The sequence below is a fragment of the Ceratotherium simum genome, chromosome 20 (genome assembly GCF_057802395.1).
Source record: "Ceratotherium simum simum isolate JZ-2026a chromosome 20, ASM5780239v1, whole genome shotgun sequence".
Taxonomy (NCBI): domain Eukaryota; kingdom Metazoa; phylum Chordata; class Mammalia; order Perissodactyla; family Rhinocerotidae; genus Ceratotherium; species Ceratotherium simum.
In genome coordinates, this window is record NC_141919.1 from 19,957,608 (window position 1) to 19,972,681 (window position 15,074).

General features: G+C 40.8%; 1 protein-coding gene across 14 annotated transcripts in view; it reads left to right on the top strand.

Moving 5' to 3' along the window:
* Positions 1 to 15,074, top strand: part of TRPM3 (transient receptor potential cation channel subfamily M member 3) — an 806,860-nt gene that overhangs the window by 705,519 nt on the left and 86,267 nt on the right. For all 14 annotated transcript variants that reach the window (XM_087444495.1, XM_087444496.1, XM_087444499.1 and 11 more), the window contains 3 exons: positions 887 to 987; positions 2,379 to 2,513; positions 7,036 to 7,086. In XM_087444495.1, the coding sequence (XP_087300621.1) occupies positions 887 to 987; positions 2,379 to 2,513; positions 7,036 to 7,086 (287 nt within the window). The remainder of the gene's footprint in view (positions 1 to 886; positions 988 to 2,378; positions 2,514 to 7,035; positions 7,087 to 15,074) is intronic.

Below are 15,074 nucleotides of genomic sequence, written 5' to 3' on the forward strand. Positions count from 1 at the left end.
TTCAAAGGCCACCAGCCATGTGAGGCTTTGAGCACTTGAAATGTGGCTAGTGCAACTGGGGAATTAAAGTTTTAATTTTATTTAATTTTAATCAACTTAAATAGCCACCTGTGGACAGTGCAGATCTAGCAACTGGAGTCTACAGAATAATGGGAAACTGAAAATTTACTCCAATGGTCTCCACCCACAAATCAAAGTAAACCTAAGCCACTTATCTGCCTTTCTCTTAAACAATCTTCTTAACTCCTTTGCAATAGAGCGGCAAAGCTGGCCCACTAGTTGATGAGCGCACCATCACGTGCAATATACAATTTGAAAGATGTCTTAGAACCAGTGATTGGCCAGCAGAAACAACACATGTTGCAGAGCAGCGCTTCTGAAACTTTCATGTGCACGAATCATCTGGGATCTTGTTGAAAGATAGATTCTGATTCAGTAGGTCTGGGCTGGGACCTGAAGTTCTGCATTACCTGCAAGTGCCCAGACGATGCTGATGCCGCTGCTCCACGGGTCACCCTTTCACTAGCAAGACTGTCGATCGGTTCTCAGTCACTGATTTTGTCTCCTTTCACCCCTGGGGGAATTTGGCAACGTCTAGAGACATTTTTGATGGGCATGACTTGGGTGAAGGGTGGTATTGGCATCTACTGAGTTGAGTCCAGGGATGCTGCTAAATATTCTACAATTACAGGACAGCCCCACGATAAAGAATTATCCTGCCCAAAATGTCAACAGTACCGAGTTTGAGAAACCCTGCTGTACCGCTAAGTCTGCTCTTCAGGAAGAGGGATGTCGATGGGAGAGAGTGATGGAGTGGGTCTTCTTGGTATAATAACTGATCATTGTTTTTTCTCTCCCACTCTTTTCTCCTCTCTTCTACACACAGGAGCCAATGCCTCGGCCCCAGACCAGCTGAGCTTAGCTTTAGCCTGGAACAGAGTTGACATCGCTCGCAGCCAGATCTTTATTTATGGGCAACAGTGGCCGGTAGAGTATATGTCATCACCCCTGAAAAGCCCACTTGCTTAGGCAAGGGTATTTGTTTAAGGAGCCTCTGAGAGCAGCTCAGGAAACCGCTGCCTTTTCTTTAGGATGGAAATATTCCTTTGAAGTAGTCTGGGTCTCAGCAATCTGTCTCATATTTAGGAGAACACTGCCACCTGGTGGAAGATGCCACAAAGCATATCTCCAAACATTCCAAATATTTCCATCTCCATGAGTGGCCTCTGATAGCAATTTTCAGCAGCAAATGATGCCATTTCTTTTATATGTCCAAATATATCTATTTTAAAAAGTTGTATTAATTAAAATTAAGGAGTGAGTGGAATAAGCAGTTTGTTTCTCGTTGTCTTTGAGGTTGCTGTTTCCATGTGGTGGCACCGGTGCTGGCGTATGGCTGGGTCGCACCTCTGGAGGCAGAATTAGCAGGCTTCCCCGTGCAGGTGCCATCTGGTCCTGGTGGCTGAGCACAGGTCCTCCCTATTCCCAGAACCAACACAGAGGGAACCAAGCTTTATATAGCTGTTCTTGGTTCATTTCCCTCAATTGACTCGACCAAAAATAAAAACTTGGAAAATTGGCCACTGGGGGGGTATATGCATGTATCCCCGGAGGAAGCAGCAGCCTGAAAATTGATTTCTGTGCCTGGAACCACTGAAGGACAACACTTTCATGTACAGGTCATTTTTAACCATTCCTTTCCCCCAGAGAGCTTCTGCCTAGGATTGACCCCATCTTCATTTAGTGCTGCTCGTGGATTGCTAGTGTGAAAAGATTTGTCAGGGAGTCCGGACACAGGGAAATTTTTGTGAAAGGAACTAAATAAAAATCCTAGCCAGTGACAAATTCAGAAAGTAGCCTGTTCTTTTTTTAGTTAAGTGATATGACCTTGCCTCTGTCTCGCCCACTTCTACATGGAGACCCAGCATCTATTTCAGTTCTTTGGTCTGTTTACTTGGTCCCTCTTCTCAAGTCAGCCAGGGGTCTAATTCACAGCCTCAGGAAGACGAAAATGAAGACAGCAAAGCACCCATTTTGGCACTTCACGGGTACTGCAGAAGTGTGGTCAGAGTGGGGAGAGGAGAAGCCTTGTAAACGCTTGTACTTTCTCAGGATCAAAACAAAAATGAGATTCAAGGAGGAAATAGCTTTTGGAACTAGAAATCTTTGAATTCTGTTTGCCAAGACAGGCCCCCAAACACATGAGAGATTGTGACTGTCCCAAAAGTATGCCTAGGAACAGTCTTGCTAGCATGTTCTCAAATGTGCTATAGGTTTACCAGATGTCAAAGGCACTGGTTTCTAAACTGTTCAGATGAACGCCAAAACACTGCACCCCTAAGACCCTGGGGCAGACTAACTCATGACTTGATTTGCAGGTGGGGTCTCTGGAGCAAGCCATGTTGGATGCCCTGGTTCTGGACAGAGTGGATTTTGTGAAATTACTGATAGAGAATGGAGTAAGCATGCACCGTTTTCTCACCATCTCCAGACTAGAGGAATTGTACAATACGGTAGGACCAAGCTAAGGCACTTTTCATTTTCTCTACGTTTTTTGTTTTACCTTCTCCTGCCCCCACATGCCTGTGAGTCTCCTCCCTCCCCTCCAAATGCATGGATCATTTTTCACAAATGCTCCCTTAGACTTGTGTAGACAACAAACACCAAGTCACCGAGATTCCTCTTGTTTTAACTGCTCAGTTGTCAGCATCTCAGGCAGAAAGTTATGTGATCACCAAAAGGTAACATTCTCAGATTCTTACATAAAACCACAAGGCTCTGGAAATTAGAACACAGTTTATTCTGTAAGCCCAGAGGGTGTTTGAGGCAATCAACAAGGAGGATTTATTTAACTCCAAGCATCAAAGGACGGCGATTAGCTATCCTGCACCATCTTGTTATGCTCAGATCTATGAATTTAATTCCTTTTCCATTACAATAGAAGAAACGGCAAAATATCTCTTGTTTGGAGTTACCCAAAAATATCTTTTTGTTTCATTTTATAATGATTTGTTAATTCATTCACTAGGAATACCAAGAAATAATCACAAGAAAAACCACTATTTATGAAGTTTTTGAGAGTATTCAATGAGTTAAGTACATTGGCTCTGAGTTGATACTCACTAAAATCCAATGAAGTTTAAAGAGTAGATATTTTCCCCGCATTTTACAGATGAGAAAACTGAAGCCAGGAAGTGAATTGGTTTATTCAAGGTCACAAAACTCCTAAGTAAAGAAAGAAGCCAGTACTGAACCGAAGCTCCTGTCTCAGAGATTATTCTTCCCTTCACTTGTCACAATGCTTCTCTGTCCCACCACCCACAGCACTAATGGAATGGAGCTTACTCACCTATCCCCAGCCAGTGGTAGGTGTTAGATGGTGCCACCCTGGCTCCATCTCATTCCCACTACTGGAAGTAGAAAACAGGTTGGCAGAGTGGCTCCGGTTTTCTGTTTTTTCTGTAAATTTTTCTTCGTTCAGTATATTGAGACTTTCAGTAAGAATAATGGAGCGAAATGGCGGAGTAGGATGCTCCAGCCTCCATCTCCACAAAAAGATCAACAATTAGCCATAGAAGAAATGGATAAATTCCTAGAATCATACAATCTACCAAGTCTGAATCATGAAGAAATAGCAAATTCGAACAGATCAATGACAAGTAAGGAGACTGAGTCAGTCATCAAAAACCTCCCAACAAAGAAAAGCCTGGAACCAGACAGCTTCACAGGTGAATTCTACCAAAAATTTAAAGAATTAACCCCAATTCTTTTCCAACTCTTCAAAAAAACTGAAGAGGAGGGAACACTCTCTAACTCATTTTAGGAGGCCAGCATTACCCTGATACCAAAGCCAGATAAGGACACTACAAGAAAAGAAAACTATAGGCCAATATCTCTGATGAATAGAGATGCAAGAATTTTCAATAAAATCCTAGCAAACAAAATTCAACAACACATTAAAAAGATCACACACCATGATGAAGTGGAATTGATCCCCAGATGCAAGGATGGGTTCAGCATATGCAAATCAATAAATGTGACATATCACATTAAAAGAATGAAAGACAAAATCATATGATCATCTCAATAGATGCAGAAAAAGTATTTGACAAAATTCAACATCTTTTCTTGGTAAAAACTCTCAACAAGTTGGGTATAGAAGGAGCACACCTCTACATAATAAAAGCCATAGCTAACATCATAATCAATGGCGAAAGGTTGAAAGCTTTCCCTCTAAGATTAGGAACAAGACAATGGTGCCCACTCTCACCACTCCTATTCAACATAGCACTGGAAGTCCTTGCCAGAGCAATTAGATAAGAAAAAGAAATAAAAGGCATCCAAATTGGGAAGGAAGAAGTAAAATTATCTCTGTTTGCTGATAACATAATCTTGTATATAGAAAATCCTAAAGACTCCACCAAAAAACTGTTAGAACTAATAAACAAATTCAAAGTTGCAGGATACAAAATCAGCATACAAAAATCAGTTGCATTTCTATACACTAGCAATGAACTATCTGAAAAAGAAATAAAGAAAACAATCCCATTTACAACAGCATCAAAAACAATAAAATACTTAAGAATAAATTTAACCAAAGAAGTGAAAGATCTATACACCAAAAACTATGACATTGATGAAAGAAATTGAAAAATACACAAATAAATGGAAAGATATCCCATGTTCTTGGATTAGAAGTGTTAATATTGTTAAAATGTCTATACTACTCAAAGCCATCTATAGATTCAATGCAATCCCTTTCAAAATTTCAATGACATTTTTCACAGAAATAGAAAAAACAACTCTAAAATTCACATGAAACCACAAAAGACCCTGAATAGCCAAAGCAATCTTGAGAAAGAAGAACAAGGCTGGAGGCATCACACTTCCTGATTTCGAACTACATCACAAAGCTATAGTAATCAAAACAGTATGGTACTGGCATAAAAACAGACACATAGACCAATGGAACAGAATCAAGAGTTCAGCAATAAACTCACACATATATGGTCAACTAATATTTGACAAGGGAGCCAAATATAAAAAACCGTGTAGAAGATGCTCAAAAAATTGGGGGCTGAGGGGTGGAGGAAATGAGGAGATGTTGGCCAAAGGGTACAAACTTTCAGTTATAAGATGAGTAAGTTCCAGGGATCTAATGCACAGCATGGTGACTATAGCTAACATTACTGTATTATACACTTGAAAGTTTCTATGAGAGTAGAGCTTTAATATTCTCACCATAACAACAACAAAAGGGTAATTATGTGAGGTGAAGGATGTGTTAACTAACCTTATTGTGATAAACATTTCACAATATATACAAGTATGAAATCATCACATTGTACACCTGAAACTTACATGATGTTATATGTCAATTATATCTCAAAGCTGAGAAAAAAAAATAGTGAGGTTTTCAGTAAAATAAGTAAATAAAATAAAACACAGAGTTGAATGAATTGCATATCAATTAGAGAATCAAGGGAGTAGAGTGGTTTATTCCAAAGATTGGAAAGAAGTAAGTAGGAAAGTTCTAGATCAAGAAAGGCCAATAAATTTCATCACTCCAATCAACTGGTGGTGGTTCCCTGAAGTACTCTGTTGAGAAGGATGATGGGACAGTGAGTGGCCTCAGTAATAATAATAGCTAACATTTATTGAGTGCTGAGCACTGCTTTAATAGCTTTAGAAGCATTTCATCATTTAATCTTCACAAGAACCCCATCAGATAAGTGGTATTATTATCCTCATTTTAGAGATGATAAGACTGAGTCACAGTTAAGTAGCTTGCCAATGGTCACAGCTGGTCAGCAGAGCCAGGCTTGGAGCATTCTGACTCCAGAGTCTGCATGTTGAATCCCTACACAACACTGCATCCCTCAGTGGAAAGAGTTCTGATGAGGATGTCCGCATGAACGGGCAGGTGGTTGAGGCACAGGGGTTGTCTCCATACCTGAATGTGTTCCAACAGTGCTTAAGGATTTACCATCACTGCTTGAGATCCTCCAATAGGGTCCCCTACTTAGTAAATAAAAATATGAGATGCCCAGTTAAATTTGAATTTCAGATAAATAATTTTTAGTATAAGTATGTCCCAAATATTGGATGGGATATATTTATATTAGACATTATCCCTTGTCTATCTGGAATTCAAATTTAACTGGGCATCCTGTATTTTATCTAGCATTCCTATTCCTGAAAGGCAATAGGATGGCAAAGCATTTCACTTTATTCTCACCTTAAACAAACACACATCTGGTCCGCAAGCCTCTCTCTTTTTCCCCAACAGCCTGTGGCCTTTTCTTTAGACCAGATTTTAGCAAACCACCATCCAAGGGCTGAATCCAACCTGCTGCCTGTTTTTTTATGGCCTGCAAGCTAAGAATGGTTTTTTACATTTTTTAATGGTTTAAAAAAATCAAAAGAAGAATGATATTTTGTGACATGTTAAAATTATATGAAATTTGACTCTCTTTCAGTGTCCACAAATAAAGTTTTATTGAAACATAGGCCCGCTCATTTGTTTACGTATTGCCTCTGGCTGCTTTGGCACAACAGCCGAGTTGAACAGGTGCGATGACGACTGTATGGCCCACAAAGTCTAAAATGTCGACTATCTGGCTATTTGCAGAAAAAGTTTGCCAACCCCTGCTTTAGACAATTTCTCATTCATTATGGGTAATAAACAAGCTGCGATTGGCAATGTGTATTTTCACTGTGGTAAGTTGGCCCCTTTGTCTCCCCCTGCTGCAAAACTAGCCTTTTAACAGATGTTTTGGCCCAGCTGTCAACAGAGTCGATGGCTTCCTTTATAAAGTTTGATCCTAGAACCTCAAATGCGTTTTCTTGAGACCCCACAATCCAAACATCTGCCAGCACATTTGTTTAGAAAAGTACAACTGAGCAACTAGAACAAGGTTCATCTTAATGAACCGCCCCTCCACCAGCCAGAACCCTTCCTTCCAGATCCTTCTTGCCTTGCCAATGAGAGCCCCTGACTAGCAAAACCATTTGATTCTTCTTTATTGTTTTCAGAGACATGGGCCCTCAAACACATTGTACCACTTGGTCAGGGATGTCAAAAAGGTAAGAACCCTCTCGACTGCAGGTCGGAGGTCTGTCTTGACTGCTTCCTGTGATTAGAAAGCGCCTCTGTTTTGCATGAGCTGCTGGAGTATTCCTGCCCCCACCAGAGCCCCTCAGGACACAGCGTGTGTGTGTGTCTTCTGACTCTGACATCCCTGCTTACAATGCAGCTGCGGTTCTATCTCCAGTCTCCATGGTTTAGATGCTTTCATTGGACATAGTGCTTTCGGATAGTGGAACTCTAGGCTTTTCCCATGCCATGTGGATTTATGCCATTCCCTGTATTTTTCCATATGCCGCTCACTGTCTGGGGAGCTAATTTCCATGCTGTCCAACTGACCACAGGAGGTATCTTTATTTACTAGCTCCTGATGCCATGTATCACTGTCACTTCTAGCATCATACAGAGTGGAGTACGCATAGCTCAAAGAGTTCTCAGAGAAACAGAAACTAAAACACATATATGCATTCCATTCTTCTAACACCTTATTTTTTCCAGTATGCTTTTTCACATTCATCATCTAATTTGATGGCGGGGGGGAGGGAGCCAGTAGGTTTGGATCAAGTAGATTTATCCCCATTTTACAGATGAGGAGGCTGAAATACAAGGAGGTGAGAACTGTATTAAGTGGTTAGTGAAGAGCTAGGATTAGAACTCAGATCCTTTGATTAATAATAATAGAATGAAGTACCTAAGATTTAGTGATGACTAGGTGCGTGACACTAAGCTTTCTATACGTCTTAGCTAATTTCATCTTTACTACCTTCCATGAAGTAGCATTATTATTTTTTATTATATTGTATTATTCCCATTTATAGATAAGAAGAATGAGGCACAAGGAGTTTATGTTCAATCTTAACCAAGTGCTTGTTTTTTTTGTCCCATACAGTCTCTTTCAGAGGTTACTTTGGTTCTGAACCCTTGACAGCATTCCCAGAAAGTGATGTTTTAATTCCAAAGGATAAAATAGATGGTGACACTTCCCCCACCCCCTACACATGTGCACTCGCGCGCGCGCGCACACGCGCACACACACACACACACACACACACACACACACACACAGGTATCCCCACCTACCAGTGTGTACCAATTCCTCACTAAAGTCCATAGAACATACTCAGAGAAAGCTGCAAAGTAAGGTCAACAATAGAGTACAATTCCTTCATCTCGCAGGATGGAATTGGCTAGAATTGACCTTTAGGTGTCCTGTAGCCACTTTTTAATTTTTCCTTTGACAGGCCAAGCAAAGGCCCTGGGGCTGCTTCCAGTGTACCTATTAGCCAGCTGGACCTTTGCTAGTAATGAGTAAAGGATACCAAAAAAAAAAAACTCTCCTTCTGTTGACCCTTAGAAACTTTCCTTCTGTCTCCACATAACGTTAATGAAGGATTTTTCATCTGTGTGAGTGAGTGAAGCCTGTAGTTCTTTCAAAGCAAGGGAAACAGATGCTGTGCGATCTGTACATCCAACCCAACAACGATTTACCAAGATCCCATCTTTCCCCGGTCTGCCCCACTTCTGGCCAAAAGCATACCTGCCTTCAGCAAACGCTTTTCTCTTTCCCTCAGGTCTTCCAATTTTGTTTAATTTACCCTGGCTTAAAATTGCCTGGAAACTAAACAGGGGAAGTATCTCAGAAGATTAAGTGTACACATCCAACGTGTCTTCTTTGTCAGGATATTTGTTGCTCGTCTTCAATAAAATGTCTTGAGTGTTTCTAAAATAATAAATATTATAATAAAATAATGATTTATTATTTCTAAAATAATAAATAAGATCCTCACCTGAAGCTAGTCTGTGTCCCTGAAGGAACTGTGAGGCTTTCTGAGGAGACAGCTATACCTTGGCCCCTCATCCCAGCCATTGGCCAATTCAAGCCTTCAAATAAAGCCACTCATCCACCTCTATCACATGGTTTCTCAATGTCTTGCCTGATTTTCAAAGGGAGTTTTGCGGTTCAATTTCACTGAGTGTAAATGATCAAAATCCCCCCTATTAGTTTCGCTTCCTCTAGGACTGCTCAGCAATATCACTGTCTCTTTTCTGAAATCCCATTAGCTGCCTCTTACATTTACTGATATCGCTTGTACTAGAAGGCATGTAGATATTTTTAAGGTAGGGTTCTTTTTTAAACTTCTTAAAGATGTACCTCAAAAATAATATAGACTAACAAGAAAGAACAGGATGGTAAGAATTTGGGAGGAAGGAATATTAGGAACAGTTTTATTTTCCTTTTAAGTGTGATCCAAATACTGGAGAAAGAATATAGTTACAAAAGATTCGTTTACTTACTAATTTAGTAGCTGGAATAAATGATAACAAATCACCCAGGATAGTACTGAACTGGCTTCGAAACGATTTATCCTTTTACCTGGAAAAAGAGCCTGCCAATAAGGTGGGGCGGAACAGAAAGCCTGTGTTAAGTTTGTTCTCTTGGGAAGAAATGGGAGCAGGAAGTGCAGACTCTGTTTATTTCTATGATAAAGGTGAGCCTCTGACTAGTGGAGAGGAAGAGAGAATAACAAGGTAGCCAAAGGAGCCGAAAGTGTCTACATTTTATGTTATATGGATGAAGGGAGCTGCAAATGAGGTTTTTTGTTTGTGGTTTTTTAAGTGAATGAGAGAGAAATTAATGTTGGTGCACATCTTCAGATGGTTCCAGATAACTTCCGTCAATTTAGGCCAATTAGATAGGCAAAGTCTACAAAAACTAGGTTTAAAAGGCTACGAAAATTTTGGGCAGTTTAAGCAATTTTCAAAATTAAGGAAGATAGTTTGTGCTTCGTTCTTTATGATTATAAGACGTTATGTACATATTAATTCATTTAATCTGTGACAAAAAATTAATCAGTAAGTGATAAGTCCTGGTACAAAATGCTGTTCACAAGTTAGGAACATGGTTCTGGATCTTAAACATAGTGTTTGATAAGATCTTTGTAAAATTAAATGTAAATAACTCTTACAAACCCAGGGAATGCATTTCAGAATTATCAGACCATCGTAAGTTAACCAGCATGACATCTCCAACTAGCCTTTGAAAACAACAGAACTGACGTGGAGAATTGCTCCCAAGCTAATTTCAAAATCTCAAATTATTTATATCAAGGGAACAATCTAGGAGCAATGAGGTAAAAGAGTTGCTATTCAACATCAATGAGAAATCTGAAGTGATGTAAGCCAACCCAACTCCCGGAACTGCTTCCACGCATAAATCCATTGGATGTACCAATGCTCCATATTAAACCAGAGTGGCTTGAGTCTGTCTGCTTCTCCACGGATCTAACTTGCCATTTTTGTAGCTAACTGTCTGCTCAATCTGTGCCTCTGTATGTTTTAAAGTAGTAGTTTTCCTTTCTTAAATTAAATGTGCTAATATTTCACATTACCTATACTACCCCTCCCCACCAAAGGAGGGTGGTATTTGAGTATTATATAGAAGTAGTGGTGAAATTATGATAATTTAAAACTCATGTACATGGGAATCAAGACCCAGAGCCTTGCAGAAGGGGAAAAAAAAAGCATTTCAGGTACACTTTGGGTAAAGAAAGGACATTTTCATAATCCCATATGCTAAATTCACGCAAATTTGCAAAAGCATTCTTATTTTTTAAAGCCTGATTGCCCAGTCTACTACCATGCCAAACACCAAGCGAATGTTCTCTTCTCCCATGAACTTTCACCAGGGTGGGCTTTTCCCCACTGTGCCTTGCTAAACCTGACAACCAGCAATCATTTTACACCTTACACACACCAGAAGGAAACAATCTTATTTTGAAGGCTTGTTGTGAGTTTCAAAGAAAAAAAAGTTTCCTAAACAGCTGAAATCTGATAGTCCTATCATGAGCTGACATCTGAAAAGAGTGCCTTTAGAAGAGCAGATCTAATAAGTGATTTTAAATTGTTCTTTAAATTAAAATACATCCTTAGACATGGCATGAAGTAAAATTTACCCTCAGAGTAGTAGTTCACAGCATGAGCAAAGCAGACAACGTTTTCAAGTTGTCCAATTGTACCTACTATAGATCTAAGCCTCTCTATTTTATCCCAGGGATCAAATGATTTGAATCACGTGGCTTGCCATGTGTTGTTAAGGCATGAAATAAGTGTTCAGGCTTTACCAATTACCAAAGTAATTACCAAAAAGGGGAGGGCAATAACAGGAATAGCAGGCAGAATGAATATTACTCCAGTACCATTTTTGACTTCCTATTTGAAAAGGACTCAGGCAAAGGAAGACTCCTCCAGAAGGTTTTTGGACATTACCTGTTGGTATGTGAGGTGCCGTTCACGTTCTCTGCTTTTTCCAGAGAAGGTGGATATGATGAGCACACTCCCACCCCTGTCTATTCTTTTACCATCCCTTGTCTCTGAGCCCCCATCCCCACTAACTAAACTTCAGGGTATTATTGGAAATTACATCAACCCTAGGAGCTCTGGACGGGGATCTTTGCAGCAGAGGAGTAAGAGCAACCTGCCAGGTAGTGATCACACAAGTGGACCTGTAGAAATAGGACCTTAGAAATAATTGTGTCCAGACTGCCTGTTTCCAGAGCATGAACTGAAATACAGAGACAGGAGGTGATCTGTCCAGGGTCACATGGGGGGCACAGCCAGGATCACAGTTCAGCTCAGTGTTGTTTCCACTGTGGGTAATGTTGCTGGCTGTTCTCTGCACATCTGTGACATCTGCAAGTCACAGATGGTCAAGGCCATCAGCCCAGCACCTCAAACACGCACCAAGGCTGCCGTCCCCTTCAGAGTCCACCCAAGACACAGTCCTCCCAGGAGGCCTAAATTGTACCCGATTTTACTAATTTTATGAAATCTATTTCTTCTTCCCCAAAGGTTTCTACTCTTCCTAGTAAAAATTGTAAAACCAATTTCCCTGAATTTCTGTTACAAAAGCCTCTGGAAAGAAACAGATGCAATCAGCCTTGCAGGCTGAGTTCAAACACATTATTTGGTAAAGTAAGCTTTCCCTCCTCCGGATATCACTTCAGCAAGCGCATCTGGCTCTCTCATTATCCCCAAATCCTCCAATCTGCTCTGTATTCCCTTACATCGCCTTACTACACGTAAAACAAAACAGGTGGTAAATGCTGGTGAGGGAGGAGCCCTCATTGGCTTCGGTTAGGGGAACATCGCCCCCTTGTGGTCAAACGGAATGCAGGCCGGTTCCTTTCCGGCCTTCACCCAATGCTGGGTAGAACCCAAGATGGTCACGGAATCCTTCCTCCTGCGTCAGACCAGATCATACGTAAATCACTCTGTAATAATCAAGCTTTATATGAGAAGTTTCTAGAAAAAGAATATTCCAGCACCTTTTTTGGTAGTATATAAACCTAACAGCCCTTTATGAATAAAGTCATTTGCAAAAAATGTTTTATTTGCCCCTCTTAAATATTTATTTATTACTTTGAATTTTACTATTATCGCTCTCCCGACAACCCCCACATTTACAGACATCTCCAAAGCATAACTATTGGCATTCAATATTGGTCCTCCGGCAATATTGGTTCTTGTTCTTAGAATTCAAACTGATGCACACACATAGGCTTCTCCAAAGAAAATATATAGGTGTTAGTCTCACTATTACCCACGTTTCAAACAGAAAATTCTTACGAGACTAAAAACAGGCACAAATTCATAGACACGCTATGATTGCCTTTCAATTGCATCACAATAAATCCTTTGGGGATTTTTCAGAAACCTCATAGTTGAGCATCACGGACCATAGAGACCACAGAGTTCAACCCCTTTTACCGGGCAGAAAACTGAGGCCTTGAGGGAAGGAGGCTGATCTGTGAAGGACAGACAGAAGCTCAGGGCAGTTGACTCATAGCCAGTCTTTACCTTGCCTGCGTCACAGTGCTGAGGGAAAAGAGAGATGGAGTGGGCCTCCTCTGGAGGTCATCCTTATAGGAGCCAAATGGAATGAGATGAGGCCGACCAAGGCATGTCCAGGCTCGAGAGCTCTTCTACTCTTTAAATAACAGACTTGCCTAACCATCTGGTAGAGCTATGGTATAGAAACTGCCCCTTATTGACCTGTCCCAAAATAATGGAGAAAAGTGGTTGCATGGGTAATGTTTTTAAACTCAGTTTAATGTTTATGGAAAGGACAATATACGAAAAGTTATCATCTTAAAATAAAACTTTCTCTAAGTTCCCTCTTTTATATTTTTGCCACGCTTTGCATAAAGAAGTCAGACAATTGGTCTTTCTTAATAGCTTGAGGATAGCTTAATTTGGCGATTCAGTTACATTGATGAGATAATCTTCAACCAAAGGAGATTTCAAAATTCTGAGACAGGTGGGGAGGAGAGTAGAGACCTTTTAGTGAAGGGGCAATTCAGCTAATGAAAAGGATCTCAGATTGGGTTCTGATGGGCCGAGGTCAAGGAGGGGAGTGGTTCTCTGCCTCAGAGTGGTTACACCTCATACATGATGCCCTTCACACAGTCCCGTTTTGCTCGGCGACTCAAATTAGATCCTCAAGTCTGCCTAGTGCCCCAAGCCAAGGGAAAGGTAGAACCCAATAGGCAGGGCTGGGAAGTAAGTCTGGGGACAGCAAGGAAATCTAAAGAGCAGCATTGGGGTCTCATACACTTGAGGCTGGGGCTTTGATAGCTATCCCTTCACGCCCACTCCTTTGAGAATACAGGTACAGCGATATACATGTTTCAAGTCAAACTTCTGCAGTGAACTGGAGCTATCCCAGGGTTGACTCAGAGTGTAGCTAGTTAGTTCTGTTAAGGAGAACATAATACTGATAACCCCCAAACTGAGACTTGATCCCAACCACGTCAATTAATTTCACTGATTTACCCATTCACATTTTCGACCAAAAAAACGCCATTCTGAAATGCCTACCATACACCACGCACTATAAAAAGCACTGGGAACACAAAGATAAATAAAACAATTAAAAATATAAAGCTATAGGTTTGATGGTAGGATACAGTGGGCCACCTCTAACCCTGAATCCCAAACCCTTCAAATGGATGCTGTTGAGCATAGGAAAGCTGAGTAAGGATCACTGGAAACCTACCCTCAGTTTAGCAAAACAACTTAAGCTAATTCCCTAACAACAATGATTACCTTTATACACTATGAATTTCCTGATTCTGCTGTGTAATCCTACCTGAACCTTGTTTAGTAGACCAGCAGTTCGACAGACTCTGGTGTGTATCAGAATCGCCTGGACAGCTAATAAAGGCCCATCCATTGAAGCAGGGTCCAGGCCTTTGTACTGTCACCAAATTCCCCAGGTGATTCTGATACGACCAAAGTGGGAGAATCACCACTTCGCTACCAGCCACTTCTGTGAAGTGGCAGAAATCTCACACAGCATCCTGGGCGGGTCCTCCATGAAGGACAAAAGGGGACAAGGCCCTCATGCCTCTCCAAAATGTATTCAAGGACACAGTGCACCAGGCTGGCTGGGTGGTGGTACCCCTGCCATTCCTGGTATAGAGTGCACTCCTGCATTAAGGAGCTGAACCAGTGAGAGCGGATCAGTCGGGCCCTTGAAACTCACTGTGCGCTCAGGATTTCCCACAGGTGGAACTAATTCTTCCTTGACCTGACAGAGCAAGGATTTCCCTTAGACCCTACAGAGCTCCCTTTTGAAGTAGAAACCGGTAATGAGTAGATAATAATAAAAACTCTTCTGTTTTTGCATCTGTATATGGCAAGCAGCTAAAAGATACACCATAACTTTAGGTCTTTAAGAAGCGCTATTTTCTTTGAAAGAAAATTTGAAAAACTTCCTTAATTCTGGGAAAATAAATATTCCATTGATAAAATTTCTCTTATTCCACCCCCCTTCTCTTTAAACACAAGAGATGTTCACAAACGACCTTATCCTGACATCCATCCTGCTCTCCTTTTATGAAAAAGGTGCCAAATTTTTTAATTGTTGATAAAGGTTTTGTGTAAAGGAGATCTGAGCTCTAAGCATATCCCACCTGATGCACACCCT